Source organism: Saccostrea cucullata, unplaced genomic scaffold, assembly GCF_032062105.1.
Source record: "Saccostrea cucullata isolate Sc308-1 unplaced genomic scaffold, CSIRO_AGI_Scuc_v1 ctg1369, whole genome shotgun sequence".
In the NCBI taxonomy this organism is placed as follows: domain Eukaryota; kingdom Metazoa; phylum Mollusca; class Bivalvia; order Ostreida; family Ostreidae; genus Saccostrea; species Saccostrea cuccullata.
Genome location: NW_026930557.1, coordinates 64,572 through 87,394, shown reverse-complemented (window position 1 = coordinate 87,394; position 22,823 = coordinate 64,572). Strand labels below are relative to the sequence as shown.

General features: G+C 36.4%; 3 protein-coding genes across 4 annotated transcripts in view; 2 read left to right on the top strand and 1 right to left on the bottom strand.

Annotated features, from left to right (window-relative positions):
- Positions 1–5,377: 5,377 nt before the first annotated feature.
- LOC134229058 (ataxin-7-like protein 3) lies at positions 5,378–15,186 on the top strand. Of its 2 annotated transcripts, XM_062710760.1 has the most exons (12): positions 5,378–5,478; positions 6,330–6,445; positions 6,531–6,547; positions 6,981–7,182; positions 7,839–7,915; positions 8,054–8,125; positions 8,254–8,319; positions 8,667–8,692; positions 8,860–8,903; positions 9,216–9,284; positions 13,803–13,939; positions 14,792–15,186. In XM_062710760.1, exons 1-12 carry the CDS (start codon positions 5,431–5,433, stop codon positions 14,893–14,895), a joined length of 978 nt encoding a protein of 325 aa, XP_062566744.1. In that variant the 5' UTR covers positions 5,378–5,430; the 3' UTR covers positions 14,896–15,186. The 2 variants fall into 2 exon arrangements, with proteins under 2 accessions (XP_062566744.1, XP_062566745.1); XM_062710761.1 differs by lacking the exons at positions 13,803–13,939; positions 14,792–15,186 and adding an exon at positions 9,651–9,753.
- A 1,397-nt stretch (positions 15,187–16,583) lies between these two features.
- On the bottom strand, positions 16,584–18,446 carry LOC134229051 (uncharacterized). Its single transcript, XM_062710754.1, has one exon. It carries the CDS (start codon positions 18,444–18,446, stop codon positions 16,584–16,586), a length of 1,863 nt encoding a protein of 620 aa, XP_062566738.1.
- Positions 18,447–19,915: 1,469 nt separating this feature from the next.
- LOC134229057 (dynein axonemal heavy chain 1-like) overlaps positions 19,916–22,823 on the top strand; it is a 33,595-nt gene continuing 30,687 nt past the window's right edge. Inside the window, 7 exon segments of the mRNA XM_062710759.1 lie at positions 19,916–19,999; positions 20,702–20,872; positions 21,267–21,339; positions 21,572–21,657; positions 21,771–21,859; positions 21,986–22,269; positions 22,485–22,646. Of these exon segments, the coding sequence (XP_062566743.1) occupies positions 20,708–20,872; positions 21,267–21,339; positions 21,572–21,657; positions 21,771–21,859; positions 21,986–22,269; positions 22,485–22,646 (859 nt within the window). The 5' untranslated portion in view covers positions 19,916–19,999; positions 20,702–20,707.

Below are 22,823 nucleotides of genomic sequence, written 5' to 3'. Positions count from 1 at the left end.
ATATAATTCATACAGTGTATATATAAGGGTAAATCAAAAAGTTCGCGAACTAACTCAATATCTACAAAACCACAAATCAGATTAAACAAGAGGCCCATGGGCCACATCGCTCACCCGAGCATTGTGGCTAGGAAAAAGTAGAAATATATAAAAGTGTAAAATCAAACGTTTGGCCCCGCCCTACCCCTAGGGGACATGATTTGAACAAACTTGAATCTACACTACCTGAGGATGCATCCATATAAATATGAGCAATTATGGCTTTGCTATTCTTGAGTAGAAGATTTTTAAAGAGTTTTCCTATATATTTTAATATAAAACTTCCCCATTGTGGCTCTGCCCTATGATTGGAACAAACTTGAATCTACACTACCTGGGGATGCTTCCACATATATTATTAGCAATTATGGCTTTGCTGTTCTTGAGAAAAAGTAATTTAAAGAATTTTCCTATATATTTCAATATAAAACTTTGGTCAGCCATTGCGGCCCCACCCTACCCCCAGGGGACATTATTTGAACAAACTTGAATCTACACTACCTCAGGGGATGCTTCCATATTTATTTATATAAATATTAACAATTATGGCTTTGCTGTTCTTAAGAAAAAGAATTTTTAAAGAATTTTCCTATATATTTCAATGTAAAAATTTGGTCGGCCATTCTGGCACAGTTCTACCCCCGGGGGTCATGATTTGAACAAACTTGAATCTACACTACCTGGGGATGCTTCCATATAAATATTAGCAATTATGGCTTTGCTGTTCTTAAGAAAGGATTTTTAAAGAATTTTGTATATATTTCAATATAAAACTTTGGTCATTGTGGCCCCGCCCTACCCCCGGGGGTCATGATTTGAACAAACTTGAATCTGCACTACCTGGGGATGCATCCATATAAATATTAGCAATTATGGCTTTGCTGTTCTTAAGAAGAAGATTTTTAAAGAATTTTCCTATATATTTCAATATAAATATTTGGTCGGCCATAGTGACCCCTCCCTACCCCCGGGTGACATGATTTGAACAAACTTGAATCTACACTACCTGAGGATGCATCCATATAAATATGAGCAATTATGGCTTTGCTATTCTTGAGAAGAAGATTTTTAAAGAGTTTTCCTATATATTTCTATATAAAACTTTGGTCGGCCATTGTGGCTCCGCCCTACCCCCGGGGTCATGATTGGAACAAACTTGAATCTACACTACCTGGGGATGCTTCCACATAAATATTAGCAATTATGGCTTTGCTGTTCTTGAGAAAAAGTATTTTAAAGAATTTTCCTATATATTTCTATATAAAACTTTGGTCAGCCATTGCGGCCCCACCCTACCCCCGGGGTCATGATTTGAACAAACTTGAATCTACACTACCTGGGGATGCTTCCATATAAATATGAGCAATTATGGCTTTGCTGTTCTTAAGAAGAAGATTTTTAAAGAATTTTCCAATATATTTCTATATAAAACTTTGGTCGGCCATTGTGGCCCCGCCCTACCCCGGGGTCATGATTTGAACAAACTTGAATCTACACTACCTGGGGATGCTTCCATATTTATTTATATAAATATTAACAATTATGGCTTTGCTGTTCTTAAGAAAAAGAATTTTTAAAGAATTTTCCTATATATTTCAATATAAAAATTTGGTCAGCCATTGTGGCCCCGCCCTACCCCCGGGGGTCATGATTTGAACAAACTTGAATCTGCACTACCTGGGGATGCATCCATATAAATATTAGCAATTATGGCTTTGCTGTTCTTAAGAAGAAGATTTTTAAAGAATTTACTATATATTTCAATGTAAAACTTTGGTCGGCCATTGTGGCCCCGCCCTTACCCCCTGGGGACATGATTGGAACAAACTAATCTACACTACCTGAGGATGTTTCCCCAAAATTTTTAATCTTTCCTGGCACAGTGGTTCTTGAGAAGAAGATTTTTAAAAACATACCACCAAATTTTCACTAATTCTGAAGATATTTTCCTTGAATGAGAGGCGTGGCCCTTCATTTTAACAACTTGAATCCCCTTCACCCAAGGATGCTTTGTGGCAAGTTTGTTGAAAGACCACTATTGAATTCTTGAGAAGAAGTCGAAAATGTGAAAAGTTTACAGACAGACAGACGGACAAAATGTGATCAGAAAAGCTCACTTGAGCCTTCGGCTCAGGTGAGCTAAAAATAATTTGGTACACATATAGCCACACACAAGTTCTATAAATAGCATATGCTGAATAAAGTTTTGCTCCTAGTTTGTGACGTCACAATATGAAAATGACGTCACAATGTAGGTCACTTGTGACGAAAAATGGCTGTCTCAGTCGTACTTGTTTAACAAAAGGACTGCAAAATTTATTGTATATCTTAAAAATTCCTTGGAAGTAGCGTATAATAGCTTGTACACACTTTATAAAGACAAATGACTTCCTATAAATTCAATCAATGATTGGATTGGTCATTTTAGTAAAGGAAGGCAGATGGTTATAAAAATGATACTTGTTAAGTTGCCCAGCGAAAGCAAATTTTAAAAAAAGATGTGTTTTTAATTAAGCAACCTGCTATCAAAGACTTTCAATTTACACTTTGAAAAATAGTTGAATATTTTAACAATATTATAATTATTAAATACCTGAAATATTGTTTACTTTGGATTTAAAACATATTAGATATGATAAAAAGGAGGCACCCATTCTCTATCCACTTTGAATAAACGTCTCTTCCGAGACAGAAGATTTGGGTTTTAATAGTCGCCATGCATGCTTATTTTTCGAAATGATATTCGTATCCACCCATTCTGTTGCCGAGATTTGACCATTTCTGACAAATGAACTGTTCTTGTTATAAAAATTAACTTACATGGAGAGAAATATAAAACTCAGAAAAATCTTTCGGCGTTTGTGACAGAACGCTACGGAGGGGGTCACGTGACCGCCTATATCACGTTCTTCGCGCATGCGCAGAACGGTGGTAGATGTGCATTAAAATTGGAGAGGACTAATTTAAAATACAATCAACACTTAAACCAAATATTGTTTCTTGTATGGGAGTTATTCAATTAGTTCGCGAACTTTTTGATCACCCCTCGTACTTTCTTTCTCAATGTGTTACTTTCTTTTATACATTTTATACATACGGTGTCGTAGCATCGTTTTTGAAAGGGGTGCAGCCATAGAAAATATTTTCAACTTACCTAAAAGATCTTGACAAGCAAAAAAGAAAAAAGGTAAAATTGTACAAACTCACAAACTCCAAAATCCTATTTCGTGGGGAGGAAGGGGGCAACTTTTTTTTAAATATCAACTTTCTTACCCAAACATACTATATTACCTTAATTTAACTGCACAGCGCACTGCAACAAAAGTGGGGGGGACTCTTAAATTTTACTATATAGTACAAAGTTATGTCTGTACCATGTTGTAAATTTTGAATTTACTACGGGGTGCAAAATTTACAAGTAAATTCCAAATTTAGAACATGATATCTGAAAAATGTGGGGGCCTGGCTCCCCCTGATGCTGCGTGCCTAGCTGTACATATATTTCAGGTGTTTACTTACATTATACTTAAATGTTGAATTCTCCATTTGCATATTTTTTCCACTTCTTCCGTCCTCTTTTTTTTTCCTGAATGCAATTCTATCTTCTTTTTTTTTATTCATACAAAATTTTATTCACATAAGTGAATGGGATTAGGCAGCAGGCAAAGCCTATTTTAGTCCTAGGCCTCTCCCAATACTAATTTTAGAGTATAAGTAGATGAAAATAGTTGATTCACTTGCAGCACACTTACTTTCTGCCACCAAATCATTCAGCTTGTCCGCATTGGTCAATCATATACGGTCCGGATCATTCTCTCTCTCTAATTTTAAAGGCAAGTGTTATTTTTTTTCTTTTTTAGTACACCTGAGTCAATCAGATAACCCATTTCTATTTCTTTTCGTTCGTCGTCGTCCGTCGTGGTTTTTTTTTAAACCGCTTCGTGGGTAGCTATTTAGTTCATTCCTTAAACAACTTTGTAAATACAAATGTACGCTCAAACTACAGTCAGTGGCGTAGCATCGTTTTTGAAAGGGGGGGGGGAGAAGCCAGAGAAAAAACATTACTCACCCGAAAGAAGTTGACAAGCAAAAAGGGGGGTTTAAGGCAAGCTTTTTTCAATACATACTTCTTTCAGTATCAAATTTTCTTCATACAATTACTACATTACCATTATATCAGTTTACTTTAGCCAAAATTAAGTGGTGGGGGCAGCCTTTCAATGAACATTTCAATAGTAAAAGTTGTGTTTGAAAAAAAATGGGGGCAGCCCAGTTGCTACATGCCTGATAGTTTTATAACAAAATGTGGATAAATAACTTTGGAGGTGAAAAAAATCATGGGTCCCTTAATTTAGTGCAGATCTCATACTATGAAAAGTAATTCGTCAACATATACATGTATGTAATTATTTTGTTTGTTTGTTTGTTTGTTTGTTTTTGGCTTAATTCTTTTTCCTAGATGTTACTCTGTAAAAAGAGGGGAAGTTTTTGAAGATTAACTCTATATATATTTTAAACGATAACTCATAAATCGGATCTTTGTTGGTATTTTTTACAATTGAGTATCGTTTCCTAAAAACAGAACTTAAAAAATCAATTATTTTAATTTAAAGCTATATATGGCGTAACTGATCAAAAAAATATATTTTTGAAAAATACAAAATTAAGTAAAGAAATATAGTTAATACATTCAAATTAAAGCTTTTCATATAACTCTGAACACGGAGAACACCTCGTCTCATCTAAAAATACAATTTTATCTTCTCTGTAATGTGTTATTTAAATCGTGTGTGTAGAATCAAATTTAAATTGTGATATCTTTATAACGCAACTGACTTAGATTTTGTAATTTACGAAAAAGTTCTATCTTTATATAAAGTAATGATACAAATAATAAGTTCTCATAATTTTAGTCTAAAAATTTTCATTACACATACGCCATATATGGCTTTAAAATATACTGGTCTAAATAAAGGTTTGTGTGTGTATAATCGGCAAAAAAAAAAAAAAAAAAAAAAATGAATTTCTCAAAAATTCACTAACCTATAAATCTGTGTTTCAAATGTTTTAACCATATACATGTACAACTTGAAAAATTAGTTGAAAGGTATATCCTTTAAAACAGACCGTCTATCAGTGTTTTCAGTACTTTGATTTTTTTTTTACTTTAAAGTTTTGCGAAAACAAGTTATTTAACAAAGTAAAAAGAAAATAATCGTATTTTGTTACACAAATTGGTGTTTATGTCAAAACAGGAGTAATTTTACTTCCTTAAAGACCTAGCTAGTCAAAAAAAATTGCCTTTTTGAAAAATTTCAGATCCACTCCTGGCTTCCCAACGCGCATTGTTATGCGCATAACTTTGTACATGACTTCCTGTAAATCCAGCTGATGGATTCGCTACCTTTTAGTCACCTGAATGGTGATTTAGACTATGAGGTTGTACTATATACAGACTATTCTTCATTTTTTATATTTTCGATTGAATAAGTTTGTTATGCTATTACTATTTCATGATCATGATGATGTGTATTGTTAGGGAAATCTGGAAGGAGTGGGGGGGGGGGGGGTAATAAGGTCTGACTGAGCATGGACCAAAAGCAGAGCAAAGAGTGAGGATACAGTTCTTTTTTCTTTATAATTAGGTATATGTACATTGTACACATCTTCAATAAGATGCACATGCGTGAAGGTTAAAAAAAGAGTAGAACTGCTATCCATAAATAATTAAATTACAGACAGCATGTACAGGTTGAAGTTTCATACACTAGGTATGTATAGGTATGAGGGTACTCTCTTTATTGACATATGACAGGCGTTTACCTTCAGCCATCTCAAGAGAAAAGGTATGAGGTCTTTATATGATTGATTTGTTGGACGTCACCTGAACTTGAAGATGATGGTGCCCAAGGCTTGCAGCTTTTGACGTGATATCCTTAGAAATTAATTTCATGAAAAATAATTTTAGCATATTAAGACAACTCCTGCAGCTTTAAACATCAGCTATTTCTGTGTCATCATTACTGAAAGACAAATAATTACTTACGACGAATGCCGATGTAGCAGTGATGTTGAACTTTAACAATTCTTATGTTTGACTAACGGACTGGTCAACATTGAAATATTAGACCGGTGGAAAAAATTATTTTGTAGGAATTTTTATTGGTAAGAAATTTACAAAATTATTTATAAGAGTATTAATAATGTGTAATAGTTGGCTGTGTAAGATGCAGTTGTTATTAGTAATGTAGTACCTAATTTCTGATTGTTTGATATTTGTCATTCTGTAGACGTTGGCATCAGACGTTATGTACGAACTGATTGATGATGTAACGCTGGGATTGTGTTTTGAAGTTCATCGCGCCTGTAAACACGGCACGCTTTTCCTAGGGGATACTGATCCCAAGTAAGTCAATTGAAATTCCAGGTTTTTGAATTTGATAGGCAAAGAAAGTGTACATTATGTAATTTTCATTTTCTTGAATTTGCAGGTCACAAAGAGAGCATGGTATGTAGTTACTTAGCTAGAACATTCTATTGTTAAAATGATATTGTCCCACGGACCCGGTTTAACCGGGTCCATGGTGAGGGCTTGTACCGAGACACAGTTAGATCATTCTAACTAGTAGTTACTTTATAACTTGCACAGTACAGAATTGCATACGTACAACACCTACAAGCATAATTATAACCCCTTGCTACATCATAAAGAACCCAGTGTTGACCTTCTTAAATAGTAGCTTACTCTTGTGTGAAATTGATTCCATTCAGGGAATTACTGGTATTTCATAGAATATCGGTCACTGTCTGTTTATGTAAGGCGTCTTGAGTTTCATCTAATGACTTCCGGATTTTCAAATTCCAGAAATTTGGAAAGGGGTTGGGGGGAGGAGGGGGAGACTTCAGTTATTGTTCACAAGGAGTTATGCGATTATACACAGAACTGGTGGATCGACCAGGTGTGGACGTATTTGGACAGGTGCCAACAAAGAAACAGTTTGAGTGCGTGTGTCCTAACTGTCAAAGAAATCTGGCTGCATCCCGCTTTGCCCCCCACTTAGAGAAGTGCATGGGGATGGGGAGAAACAGCTCTCGTATTGCCAATCGGCGCCAGGCTGCCATGGCGAAGGAGAACGAATCAAGGTTTGTACCCTAAAACATGGATATTGTCAATTTGAAATTATCTACAGTAAAACACGTTTAGTAGGAACACGGATATAGCGAATTCACGGATATAGCGAAGTCGTTCTAGGTCCCCGGCAAAATTCTTAACAAATCTTTGTAAAATTGTACGGTTATAACGAACTCTGATATAACAAATTTACGGATATAGCGAACTGATTTTGAGTCCCATTGAGGTTAAATATAATGAAATTTATATCTTTTATAACGAACTTTCAAAGGTCTCAAAATTTGATAGGTTGAACTGACTTTATTTTCTTTTAGCTTTTGTATATAAAATTCAATTAATAACAAAACCTTAGTTATCTAAGGTATGTTTTGTAATATTTGCTTCACTAACATGTTTGGTAGTAATACTTGAGGGAAAACATGCATATTGCGAATTCGCTATATATGATTATACGAAATCGTTATACTGACATAACGAATTACGGATATAGCGAATAAAATTCACTGGTCCCCAGGACTTCGCTATAACCGTGTTTTACTGTATAGTGTTAAAGTATTTCAAATGTAATGCTAGTATTTTAAAATAAAATATCACCCGAGGCTATTTCGCCTGCGTTATATAGGGTCCTCACTGGTTCATTATTTACTTGTATAATTATTATTTTCAGTCGTATGTCAGTGTTGGGGGATGACAGTGCTGATGATGATAACGATTTAGACTGGAGTTACCATGTCGACAGAAAGAGTCAGTATCGTCATTAACTGAGCTTTATTTAGGATCCTCTTAGATACACATATTGAACAAATTTTGATGTGTTTCTTGTTAGCTTTCTTAGTTTGGTTTTCAAAACTTCATTTAAAAAGATTGAATTTTTTTTCACAGTAAAAAAATTAAAGAAGGACAAAAGCACTCATTCCCCTCGAAGAAACAAATTTAACAGATTTCACAGAAACGGTAAGACAGGCAACAGTAAAATTAATGCAACTCCTATATAAACCAGACATGCTTCAGCAACTCTGGATGTTGTATATATAGATGTACTGTACTTGTAATCTACAAGCTGGTTTATGTTTGATTGACAGGTGACTCCAGTTCTGACCGGTCTGCTACACCTGAGCCTGGCCTGACGTACGAACACCTGTCTCAAGGTATCCCCCTCACCTGGGGAAACTTGGCATTATCATGATATACCTGTTCTTCACTTCATTGTATCATCAGTTTTGTATGGAATGATCATTGGCAATCATTTACAGATTGAAATACTGTATACAGGGAAATTTTCGCCCCTGTCACTAATGGGCGAATTTAAAACGGGGCGAATTCAAAGAACACAGTATAAATGCTTATACAGAACTGGGATTGGGCGAATTTAAAATCAGACAAATTTGTAAGCAAGTGTAAAAGGGCGAAAATAACACAGGGGCGAAAATAACCCTGTATACAGTATATGTCATTAAGTTTCATGTGGTTTATGTTTGATTTTAAATTCTTGTAGAGGAACGGAAGCAGATTTTATTTAATGTAAGTGGACAGTCTTTGTTAATATCTTGAATCATTCTCAGTCAAAAGTAATTTTACATTGATATGATTAAACGGGGTCTTTCAAAGAATATCTTGACAAAATAAAAAAAACTGCCGATTTTATTTACTAAGTGCTTTATTGGTTTATACTTGTCTATGTTTTACAGACTTGTGGTGTGATATCAGAACACACAAAGAAAATGTGTGCCAAGTAAGCCAGTTTTACACCATTTACATCTGGAAAATTTATCACAACAGCCAGTATATTCTAGATATATATGTATATTATTAAAAATAAAATAAATATCTGTGATAAGTACATAAAGCTGTAAATCAAATGAAAAATAATTAACTGTAAAGGAATGTGAAGAAAATCAGAAATAATTGTCAAGCAGGACATTCAGTAATTGGAAGAGGCAACAGTTAATTTTTCACACTTCAGTGATATCAATCCAGTACACCAGTATTAAATTGTATGCTGTATTTTTATGTGATTTATAAACAGTTAACATAATTATTTCAGATCTCAGAAATGTCACCAACACACAGATGATCAGAGATTAAAAGTCAGGCAGTATCTACTGGGACAGTCGTAAGTTTCTTCTAGTTATGTGTTTAAGGCTGTTTTTAAAACCTGTATACAGTTTTTAGAGGTCGGATGAGTGTCCTGTCAGAGTTATGGTTCTTTACTTTACTGAATTGGTATTGCTAGTAGAGAGAAATTTCATAGGAAAATGTCCTTCTCAATCATAACGGTATTATAGGGTATTATAGAAATATCAAATTGATTTTAACTTTGACCACAAACTAAAGACAAACTAAGACGAGGACACTCCTATAGACATAGACAGTCTGTGTTATTATAACATTAATGTCTTCTATGTCTAGGGTACCAGTAGACACCCCTATATACATAGACAGTCTGTGTTATTATAACAGTAATGTCTTCTGTGTCTAGGGTACCAGTAGATGAGGACACTCCTATAGACATAGACAGTCTGTGTTATTATAACAGTAATGTCTTCTATGTCTAGGGTACCAGTAGATGAGGACACTCCTATAGACATAGACAGTCTGTGTTATTATAACATTAATGTCTTCTGTGTCTAGGGTACCAGTAGACACCCCTATAGATAAAGACAGTCTGTGTTATTATAACAGTAATGTCTTCTGTGTCTAGGGTACCAGTAGACACTCCTATAGACATAGACAGTCTGTGTTATTATAACAGTAATGTCTTCTATGTCTAGGGTACCAGTAGATGAGGACACTCCTATAGACATAGACAGTCTGTGTTATTATAACAGTAATGTCTTCTATGTCTAGGGTACCAGTAGACACCCCTATGGATATAGACAGTCTGTGTTATTATAACAGTAATGTCTTCTATGTCTAGGGTACCAGTAGACACCCCCTATAGACATAGACAGTCTGTGTTATTATAACAGTAATGTCTTCTATGTCTAGGGTACCAGTAGACACCCCTATAGATATAGACAGTCTGTGTTATTATAACAGTAATGTCTTCTGTGTCTAGGGTACCAGTAGACACTCCTATAGATATAGACAGTCTGTTTTATTATAACAGTAATGTCTTCTGTGTCTAGGGTACCAGTAGACACTCCTATAGATATAGACAGTCTGTGTTATTATAACAGTAATGTCTTCTGTGTCTAGGGTACCAGTAGACACCCCTATAGACATAGACAGCCTGTGTTATTATAACATTAATGTATCTATGTCTAGGGTACCAGTAGACACCCCTATAGACATAGACAGCCTGTGTTATTATAACAGTAATGTCTTCTATGTCTAGGGTACCAGTAGACACCCCTATAGACATAGACAGTCTGTGTTATTATAACAGTAATGTCTTCTATGTCTAGGGTACCAGTAGACACCCCTATAGATATAGACAGTCTGTGTTATTATAACAGTAATGTCTTCTGTGTCTAGGGTACCAGTAGACACTCCTATAGATATAGACAGTCTGTCTTATTATAACAGTAATGTCTTCTGTGTCTAGGGTACCAGTAGACACCCCTATAGATATAGACAGTCTGTGTTATTATAACAGTAATGTCTTCTATATCTAGGGTACTAGTAGACACCCCTATAGACATAGACAGTCTGTGTTATTATAACAGTAATGTCTTCTGTGTCTAGGGTACCAGTAGACACCCCTATAGATATAGACAGTCTGTGTTATTATAACAGTATTATCTTCTATGTCTAGGGTACCAGTAGATGAGGACACTCCTATAGATATAGACAGTCTGTGTTATTATAACAGTAATGTCTTCTATGTCTAGGGTACCAGTAGACACCCCTATAGATATAGACAGTCTGTGTTATTATAACAGTATTATCTTCTATGTCTAGGGTACCAGTAGACACCCCTATAGATATAGACAGTCTGTGTTATTATAACAGTAATGTCTTCTATGTCTAGGGTACCAGTAGACACCCCTATAGATATAGACAGTCTGTGTTATTATAACAGTATTATCTTCTATGTCTAGGGTACCAGTAGACACCCCTATGGATATAGACAGTCTGTGTTATTATAACAGTAATGTCTTCTGTGTCTAGGGTACCAGTAGACACCCCTATAGATATAGACAGTCTGTGTTATTATAACAGTAATGTCTTCTGTGTCTAGGGTACCAGTAGACACTCCTATAGATATAGACAGTCTGTGTTATTATAACAGTAATGTCTTCTGTGTCTAGGGTACCAGTAGACACCATTATAGACATAGACAGTCTGTGTTATTATAACAGTAATGTCTTCTGTGTCTAGGGTACCAGTAGACACTCCTATAGATATAGACAGTCTGTGTTATTATAACAGTATTATCTTCTATGTCTAGGGTACCAGTAGACACTCCTATAGATATAGACAGTCTGTGTTATTATAACAGTAATGTCTTCTGTGTCTAGGGTACCAGTAGACACTCCTATAGATATAGACAGTCTGTGTTATTATAACAGTAATGTCTTCTGTGTCTAGGGTACCAGTAGACACCCCTATAGATATAGACAGTCTGTGTTATTATAACAGTATTATCTTCTATGTCTAGGGTACCAGTAGACACTCCTATAGATATAGACAGTCTGTGTTATTATAACAGTATTATCTTCTATGTCTAGGGTACCAGTAGACACCCCTATAGATATAGACAGTCTGTGTTATTATAACAGTATTATCTTCTATGTCTAGGGTACCAGTAGACACCCCTATAGATATAGACAGTCTGTGTTATTATAACAGTATTATCTTCTATGTCTAGGGTACCAGTAGACACCCCTATGGATATAGACAGTCTGTGTTATTATAACAGTAATGTCTTCTGTGTTTAGGGTACCAGTAGATGACACTCCTATAGACAGTCTGTGTTATTATAACAGTATTATTTTCTATGTCTAGGGTACCAGTAGACACCCCTATAGATATAGACAGTCTGTGTTATTATAACAGTATTATTTTCTATGTCTAGGGTACCAGTAGACACTCCTATAGATATAGACAGTCTGTGTTATTATAATAGTAATGTCTTCTATGTCTAGGGTACCAGTAGACACCCCTATAGATATAGACAGTCTGTGTTATTATAACAGTAATGTCTTCTGTGTCTAGGGTACCAGTAGACACCCCTATAGATAAAGACAATCTTTGTTATTATAACAGTAATGTCTTCTATGTCTAGGGTACCAGTAGACACCCCTATAGATAAAGACAATCTTTGTTATTATAACAGTAATGCCTTCTATGTCTAGGGTACCAGTAGTCGACAACCTTTATTATTATAACAGTATTATCTTCTATGTCTAGGGTACCAGTAGACACCCCTATAGATATAGACAGTCTGTGTTATTGTAACAGTATTATCTTCTATGTCTAGGGTACCAGTAGACACCCCTATAGATATAGACAGTCTGTGTTATTATAACAGTAATGTCTTCTATGTCTAGGGTACCAGTAGACACCCCTATAGATATAGACAGTCTGTGTTATTATAACAGTAATGTCTTCTATGTCTAGGGTACCAGTAGATGAGGACACTCCTATAGACATAGACAGTCTGTGTTATTATAACAGTAATGTCTTCTGTGTCTAGGGTACCAGTAGATGAGGACACCCCTATAGATATATACAGTCTGTGTTATTATAACAGTAATGTCTTCTATGTCTAGGGTACCAGTAGACACCCCTATAGATATAGACAGTCTGTGTTATTATAACAGTAATGTCTTCTATGTCTAGGGTACCAGTAGACACCCCTATAGATATAGACAGTCTGTGTTATTATAACAGTAATGTCTCCTGTGTCTAGGGTACCAGAAGACACCCCTATAGACATAGACAGTCTGTGTTATTATAACAGTAATGTCTTCTATGTCTAGGGTACCAGTAGACACCCCTATAGATTTAGACAGTCTGTTTTATTATAACAGTAATGTCTTCTATGTCTAGGGTACCAGTAGACACCCCTATAGATATAGACAGTCTGTGTTATTATAACAGTAATGTCTTTTATGTCTAGGGTACCAGTAGACACCATTATAGACAAAGACAGTCTTTGTTATTATAACAGTAATGTCTTCTGTGTTTAGGGTACCAGTAGACTCTCCTACAGATATAGAAGTCTGTGTTATTATAACAGTAATGTCTTTTGTGTCTAGGGTACCAGTAGACACCATTATAGACAAAGACAGTCTTTGTTATTATAACAGTAATGTCTTCTGTGTTTAGGGTACCAGTAGACTCTCCTACAGATATAGAAGTCTGTGTTATTATAACAGTAATGTCTTCTATGTCTAGGGTACCAGTAGACACTCCTATAGACATAGACAGTCTGTGTTATTATAACAGTAATGTCTTCTATGTCTAGGGTACCAGTAGACACTCCTATAGACATAGACAGTCTGTGTTATTATAACAGTAATGTCTTCTATGTCTAGGGTACCAGTAGATGAGGACACTCCTATACACATAGACAGTCTGTGTTATTATAACAGTAATGTCTTTTGTGTCTAGGGTACCAGTAGACACCATTATAGACAAAGACAGTCTTTGTTATTATAACAGTAATGTCTTCTGTGTTTAGGGTACCAGTAGATGAGGACACTCCTATAGACATAGACAGTCTGGATGATGTAGACAGCAGTCAGTCTTTGAGAGACAATCTGTGGGAGGGAGGATCCAACGCGTCGTCTCCAGCTGACTCTACATCTACTAACAATAGTAAGTATCACAAATACATAAAACAAGACTTTCCAACAACAATATCACAAATGATGTAAACATATCTTTATTGAATTTATAGCAAGATTTTTTGGTTTCTGCCAAAATGAAACGTATGGAGTTATCGAGCAGTATTGAAGATCAAAAGTCTTTTTAAAATTAAACAATACAAAATAGGAGCAAACCAAACACTGACCTCCAAAATATCAGAGGTGGGATTAGGTGCCATGGAGAAGTGAGCATCCCTTGACAACAGGTCACACCCAATGCATGTTCCTTGTCCTGATCAGTCATGCAATAGACAAGGAGAAATTTGTTGCTGGAATCAGAACATGGGACTCTAGCAATACAAACCAGGAGCTCTAACCCTCCAATTCTTGGTGTATTTGTATCATTGACCACCCCTTGACTTTTAGATGTTCTGTTCGAGATCAAAGAATCTGGATAATGTGTCATCAGAACAGAGACAGATTAAAGAGGAAGAAAGGAATATTGATTTTGTACTATACTGACCAAAGCTTGATAAGCTCAATGTTTAGAACATCTGGTTAGTAATGTGGGGGTCCTGAATAAGCTATACTGACCAAAGCTTGATAAGCTCAGTGGTTAGAAGATCTGATTAATGATGCAGGGGTCCTGGATAAGAGTCACTACCCAGCATTTATCTTTTTCCTTTCCCTTGTGTGCTTTGCAACAATTTCATCCACTTGACAAAGTGCAGTTTAAAGTAATATGGGTACATTATGGGTATATGTTTGTCCTGCTATCCATTATTACTGAAATGTTGGCAGCATAGAAGCTAAAATTTCATTTTCGTTTATGAATTCATTGCTGATTATTGTCATGTTTTAGGTACTAGTTCCAGGAAACGACTGGTAACAAAGAGTGGTAAGTCTAAGAAGAAAAAGAGTAAATATGGCAGTGATGCTCGACTGAGCCCGTTTGATTTTGACTGATGTGATGGAGGGTTGTGATCCAGATTTGTGGACTACTTTATAGTGATCCAGATAGACAAGTGTCTGTCTGTCTGTCACTGTAATGATGCAAGAACTTTTTACTGTAAGAGTGCCAATTATAGTGATCCAGACAAGTGTTTGTCTGTGTTATGGTATGAAAACTTTCTACTGTAAGAGGAGTGCTAATTATAATGATCCAGTCAGTGTTATGGTATGAAAACTTCTCATCAGAGATTCTGTTAACTGTTGTCTCTTTCTATTGTTATTGTTACAATAAATCATATTCAATTATTCTTCTGTTTTTTTCACAGAGGTTAAGAAACTTTTATTTAGGCACATTGAATGCTTAACAGTGACCAGGAAAAAAGAGAAAAAAAATCTATTCAGTATTAAAGGTACAGTCAAACTACATTATCTCAAACTGGATGGCACTTGGAAAAGGTATTAAGGTTCAGCTGTATTCATGTAACAAACATTATCAAGAAAAAACCAAAAAAAAAATATTTTTGATACAAATTTAGATATATTATACAATTATTGCTGTTTTTTTTAAGTCAATAAGATGATATAGACACCTGAGGAGTACAATATTCACTGAGCCCCAAGGACGAAGTGAATATTGTACTTCGAAGGTGGCTAAATCATCGTATTGACCGCAAAAAACAGCAATAACTGTTTTATTATATGATTAAATGATAGCAAACTTCTACAATAAGAATTTTCAACAAGAACACATCGTAAAAAATAATTCCTTATATTGACCTGCAATAATTCCTTGGATCTCAGCCAATCAGAGAGAAGGAAATTATTCAATCATATAATAAAACAGAATATAAAAGGGCACAACAAAGCGGAACATCATCTCATATAGAGCAGAGATAGTGTGATTATGTATCCCCATAGATCAGCGTCTATATCTCGCACGACTTGTGATAGACTTGCTCAAGTTTTGAATGGGTCCGTTGAATGCACAGGACAAGAAGAAAATGATAAATTGGTATAAAACTCAAAAGTTTTGAAAAGAATTTTTTTAATTAATTTCAAAGTGCGTTAACTTAGCAACAAATTTACCGCACTTTGAACAAATTGTCTAAATGTGTTATTTTGCAAAGTGCGTTGTAACATGCGCGCTTGTATTGTATTTCCCGAGTTTATTAGTGTAGGTCCGATATGGTTCCAACCATTGCGGGGTCAACAACCAGATAAACTTTTTATTTATTTTTTTTTTTGTATCTTTCATACATGGAAATAGTAAGAATTCATTTGTCACGGAGATTTAGCGGAATCCATAAAATGTAATGCATAACTAAGATCATAACAAATAAAAGCTCGCAGTCTTGGGGTCGTAAAAACTAGGCCTACTATACATAGGCTAACCTCCCAGATCAGTAACATCAAGGCCATAAAATATATGATCGTGGCAATTTAATTTGAAAAAGTTCAATTTTACCTTTAAAAAAATAATAAACGAAAAAGTTGCGGATCTGTCATTTTGTAACAGTACCTGTTAAAAAAATAATAAACGTAGGAACTATTTAATTTCACAAAAAAGTTCTCAGTCTGGCTGATGACGTAGAGCGTTTCCAGGGTTCAACATTTCCACCGCGTCCTTGACACTTACTGACTGGTGACCTCCTCACTCCCTACGAACGGGTTGATGGTGCTTACGTCCCAATCGCTGCTCAAGGTCACAGAATCCTGCAGGTCACATCATCAATCGGGCTTTGGTCGTCTGCCCATACCTCTTTTCCCGCCAAAAAAGTTCTCAAAACTCTCGTCTGGCTGATGACGTCAGCGTTTCCAGGGTCCAAGATGTCGGTGTCTATGACGATGAAGTCGGCGTCCTTCCCTGTTTTCAGTGAACCGACAATATTTTCCTGCCTCATGGCGAAGGCAGCGTTAATCGTGTACATTTCCACCGCGTCCTTGACACTTACTGACTGGTGACCTCTAGAGATGGCGTTCTGAATCCCTACGAACGGGTTGATGGTGCTTACGTCCCAATCGCTGCTCAAGGTCACAGTGGCGCTTGTATTGTAAACACTCCGCAGGGGGATAAAATCAACTGCGCGAGCATTGCCAATAAGAGATCTAATGTGGTCTCTTGTTGAAAGTTTAGTGAAGTCCCCAGCGACTTGAAAATCCGCTATTATATCCAAATTCTTGAAACGTTTGATATCATTATATTTTATTTGTTCCAAATGTGTAATTCGGTGACGCGTTCCTGCAATATATGCGTCATCAAATGCATTTATGGCTTGATGAACCCCACGGTCACCAATGGCGTGGATAAGAAAGTCAAATCCTTTGTCGTCCCCAAATTTCTGGAGCTCTTTTGCGTATTTTGTCAGACGTTTCTGATCGAAGATGTTTATGCCTCGGTTGTCTGGGACTCCGGGTAAGTGCAGGTTTTTCACGTACGGTTCCTCCATAGCAGCCGTTGTACTGTCCAGGAGGCCGTCCATGTAAACTTTAATCTGGTTTTTCCGGAGAAAGCAGTTCTCGTTGTAGTCGGAGTGCATGTCTTTGAGGGTTTGGATCTGTAGGCTGTCTTCCTTTTGTGGGTATGCCCACAGTGCCAGATTCGCGCGTACCGTCAGTTTCCCTTCCCTACACGTCCTCTCCCACGCCTTGTCGTGATTCCGGCCCCAGTAAACCCGGGCGTCACTTACGGAAGTGATTCCATTCTCGTTCAGATTTGACAATCCTTCTATCAAACCTTCATAATTCAGTTCTTCCAGTACAGGCGTGGGCTCCATGGCTAACTCCATGATGGACGTCCCCTCGTCCTCCAGGAGAATTCCGTTCGGCTCGTTGGTCCCCTCCTCTCTCATGATAACTCCACCGGGCCTTTCCTTGGTCTCGCTGGTTATTTTGGCCCTACGGAGCGCCTCGGAGTTTACCCACACGGAATGCGAAGTTTCTTCTATCATAATAACTGGAACATCAGGTAGAACTTCGTCAATGATTTCCCTCGGAGGTCTCCCGCCTTTATCTATATGTTCTATGATACTTGTGATAGAATGCCCGCCACCAAGAATCCATTCTGTCCCAATTTGTCTCGGTGCACAGGTTCTCAGAATGTCTTTCATTTGTTCGGGGTCTGTATCTGTCTTTAGTTTACACGTGTTTCCTACCCGTGAGGCGGCCTCGAGGGGGTGTATATGGACGTCGTGTATCCCGGGCAGTACTGTCGCTCCATTCAGGTCAATTACGGTACTTTTGCAGTGTAAGTGTTTCAGCGCTTCCCCTGTGGTTCCCACCATTTGTACTTTCCTGTTCTGTACAACAAGAGCTGCCTTGGGATTCTGATTCCAGGCCTCGCCGTCTACCGTGTATATTTTACCGTTAATGTAGATGGTGTTTTCCTCAGCATTGCTGCGATGGAGAATGGTCTCTTTTTGTTCTTGGTCACAGAGTTCCCGTTTCCCCAGTAAACACTCTATCCTCTTCAGCAAGCGATCTTCTCTGCTTACAGAGTCCGGAAGACTCTTTCCCGATGCAGAAAATATGCAGGCAAGAAAAATCGTCCACACCTTGAAAGCTTCCATTTTTTGTCAGGTCAAAAGAAAGATGGGAGTCAATATATATATTATCTAAAATTGCATTAACAGAAAACTGGTTTTATTAATTGTCAGAAGGAAAATTGACAAAGTCATAGACCTGGTCAACCATAAAAATTGCTTTAACGTGTTCTATGAAGTGCGACAGACCGGGTATAAGCAGACGAAACCGGAGATACCAGGGCAAACCATGTAATAGATTTGAATAGGCCACTCTCACAACGCAAGATTGTGCAAATTCTATGCATATGCACAATTACTTTTTGCAAACGTTTTATAATTTGATGTGTAAGCAACAAAATTAAAAAATTTCGGACAAAGTTTTCTGCTGCGGTTTAAACTGTATACATGTCCTGTCTGCACAACATACTTACCCGGTACATGTATTTATGCAGACCTTCTCTGGAAGCATCCTAAATTCAATATGTTACCATGCAACAAACGTTTTTATGCACTCGTTAACGAAGTGTCTGGGGCATGTCGTTTTTGCCCTGTCCATATCCATCTGCATGTCTAACCTAGCTTGTCCTTGGATGGGGCCATGGCTTTCATTTAATTTTCACATGTGCATTCCTTAATGTGACAAGACCTTTCTTTGAGTACCACCAAATTTGATCTCTTAACCTTGGAGTTTGCCCTACCTTTATAAAAGAATTACACATTTTCTAGTATCAGAGAGTATATAGAATTATGAATTTTATAAAAAGGGAAGTTTTAGCTTAAATTTTGAATTTTTCAGTCGTAATACTTTGTGAATTGTGTGTCATATAAAAATATTTTATGTTAAAAAAGTATTAAAAAACCTTTATGGTACGGAACATAAAGGGAGGGGTCGCCGTTCCCAAGCACCTGTGCTTAAATTATTATACTAGGACATATTTTTTCATTGTATTTAGGGAACAGGCAAAATTTATCACAATGATTGGACTCGGGTACAAATAGACATATATAGAATAATAATTTTTTTCAGCGAAGAAAACTCTGGGACAAAAACATTTTAGCATTAATATTATTTAAAGTACTCATGGAACACAAACTTTTTTCAATGAGTTTCAGTACGTAACCCAAGAAAAATATACATTTTATTCAAAAATATATTATTTTTAAAATAAAAGTCATATCATTTAAATCGAAACAAAGGATACAAACGGCAACATAAATCTTGAAATTAATGGAAAAATTAAAAGTCTAGACCAGACAGCAGTACAAAAAGAAATTCGATCTAATTTTAAAAAAGTACGTGTCAAATTTAAAAAAAACTAAATACTTGTTCCAAGCCTTAATATTTTTAAAAATGTTACTGTCCTATGATTACATCTTGATGTTAGATTAGAGAGATTATTGAGAAAAAACAAAACGAAGGAATCTTTCGGATATGTTGTGAGAACTGCCAACTTCAAATTGGCGGGAAAACGTATCGTACCTTCGGAACTCCTCTGCTAATTGCTAAGGAAACGCCGCCATATTGAATGTAAACTACGAAAATATTTTGGGTCGTTTGCTTTAATTTTACAGTCTACAAATGAATCAGTAAACTGAAGGTAAGTGCTTTTTAATGATTAACAACATGCCTTATCAAGATTTAGTCGAATAATGTGTTTAAGTCTTGAAATATTGAAATTCTATATATCGCCTCGTATATAGGCCTAGCGATCGGTGCCCGAACGTCATTTTCTTCTGCTTCTGCTTCTGCCATGTACTGCCCACAATCAACTAGTTGATTATTATGGCATGTGTGGTGCGCATGGAGTTCCAAAATCATAAAAATTTAAAAGGTTAAAAGGTTAAAATATTAATTATGATTCATGGCATATAGGTGGTCACCTGAGACCTAAAGGTCTCAAGTGTTTTTGCCATGACAATCTCTGGTGGTATAGGGAAGAACGAGAATTTTCTAAAGTCACTTTTACAAGATGGTAATTGGTAGGCTTCTTGGTGAGTATGTCGTGATCGACGTAGTGGTGGAATAAGTCGATCATGCTTGGTAACGGCAACTTCATCATGAACGATACATCTGTCTTCTCCTCAAATGCTGTCACTGTGGAGTAAACATATATGTAGGAGACGAAAAGTTAATTCATTGTTATTTTTCTTTTGCTAGGAATTCAATTCTCTTTGGAATGATAATGTTATACGCCTAGCGCTAGAAAAGTAGTAGGCCCCTAATTTTTTTAAGGAACTTTTTCGTGAAAATAGCATTAATGTAATAAAATCTTCATCGTGGATTCTAAACATTTGTAAAGGTTTACATGGCGTCAAGAATGAGCAGAAGTTCCCACGGTGGGAAACCCTTTTCTGCCAACAGAACTCGGGTAGACACCCCCAGTAAGACCACAGCGGACGGCCAAAAGTACCCCGAGATCAAACAGCGTGGGTTCTACTCTGATATCATAGGGACAGAGGCAAATGTTACAGTAAGTAAAACAAAAATACTCAGATACCATAGGGACAGAGAGGCAAATGTTACAGTAAGTAAAAAAAAAAAACTGACCGAAATGACTGTCCCATACAGTTACATAAGGACTAAAGGAGTACCCAAAAGATAAAAAATTTCTAGTTAAATTCTTTTTAAAACTGCCATTTTGAAAGATTGTTTGTTTTAAAAAAATCAATTTGTTTGCACAAATCAGTACAGTTATGATCATACTTAAAAAAAACTTAAATGATTCGATCAGTGCTTAATATCATAGTTTTAATCTGTATTGAATTTACTTGAGATAAATTACTTTAATGATATTGGCATAAATTAAGTTGATCATTAAAATCTGAGTCTCGTCGTACACTGATGTTTGTTTGGAATTTTTCCAGGATGCTTTAGAAGGCCCCCTGACAGATCACGACACATTATGGAATGTTGCCAAAGAAAAACACACACCAAAAGGTTCAACACAAAATGTCTAATCTGATTTGCATTCAAAATGATTATACAGTTTAAATTTAGACTTAATCAATAAACATAATGCACATTGTTGCAAGTTACGTAACTTTTCCAATAAGTTCATTGATTAAATCATTATTTTATACAATGCATTTTATTAATTCTTTTATTCCTAGCAAAAGAAAAATAACAATGAATTAACTTTTCGTCTCCTACATATATGTTTACTCCACAGTGACAGCATTTGAGGAGAAGACAGATGTATTAGAGACCCTGAAGGGCCATGTTTATGGTCCCAGCACAGAAATCACAGCTATATCAGTAAGGCTTTCTTCATTATGTCTGTTATCAATATTTCAACACAAGTTATGAGGAGAAATTGCTTTGTTTTATACTGTAACATATAATTAATCATCTGTATCGCACATCTTCAGGATTTCCCCATTCTAGCATCAGAACCCAAAGTACAGCTTCCATACTATACAAAGCCAGGAGAGTGTCCCAGAAAGATAGAAACCGAGAGGTCAGATTCTGCTTGTGGATTTAGATTGTAAAATTATGTGGAAGTATGAGACGATTTCATATGAAGGTAGCAATAGTCTGATCATGAATTTAAAAAAACAAATTATAAATGCTATTTGTTCTGTAGGAGGAGACGATTGTATGATACGTTGGACTTGAAGTCCCTGTTGAAGTCCGAGGGTATCAGGACGGACCAGTTAATGCCCAAAGAGAGTCAGTTTCCTGTCAAGTTAAATGTGGACCCTAACGACCCCGCCCCCTTCCCTCCCTACCTCCCCCTCTACCTGTTTGATGATGAGGAGTACGACATCAGGACACCCTTGGAGTGGATCCACAAAGGGCACGATAACGGCCACCGGAAACCAGTCCCCGGGCAAGCTCTGCTGCCCAGCAAGGACTCGGACAAAGAGTGTAAGTATGGCTGACATACAGCAGGAGGTTTAATGAGTGTCTCACCTACATATTCTCTTCATCATTGCTCTTTTTGATAACATTACTATCTCGGTGTATAAGAAGCTTCACAAAATGACTTTGTCAACTTGTGAAAATTAGGGCTGGAATTTCTTGAGACATGCAAACTTTGATTTTACTGAATGAAATAAGATAGATTTTGCTGTTATTGACAGTGGACCCAACCGACCCTAAGATTGTGTACGACTGGTACGAGGTTGGAGTTCTGGACTACAATGATGAGGACAAGTGTTACCTGGTACAGAAGGTCAACAGTCAAGGTCGTGTGGTGGACGGGTCAGGGAAGCCCGTCATTAATGGAGGAGTACAGCCCGATGGTGAGGACATCACTCAATATTCTAAATCTTCCTTACCAAACATTGCTATTTCTTGAAGCATTCTGAATGATTTAAATTTTTTTCTTATTTGCATCATGTACAAACAAAATATTAAAAGTAAACTTACCTGAAAAATTATATACAGTGTATTTACAATATATTTTTCAAAATTACAAA

Bases quoted from the DNA above. Each gene is read 5' to 3' on its own strand.
- LOC134229051 (XM_062710754.1), bottom strand. From the start codon at position 18,446: ATGGAAGCTTTCAAGGTGTGGACGATTTTTCTTGCCTGCATATTTTCT.
- LOC134229058 (XM_062710760.1), top strand. From the start codon at position 5,431: ATGGATTCGCTACCTTTTAGTCACCTGAATGGTGATTTAGACTATGAG. The intron at 5,479-6,329 runs GTTGTACTATAT...GTCATTCTGTAG, and splicing joins ATGGTGATTTAGACTATGAG to ACGTTGGCATCAGACGTTAT. The intron at 8,904-9,215 runs GTAAGCCAGTTT...TAATTATTTCAG, and splicing joins ACAAAGAAAATGTGTGCCAA to ATCTCAGAAATGTCACCAAC.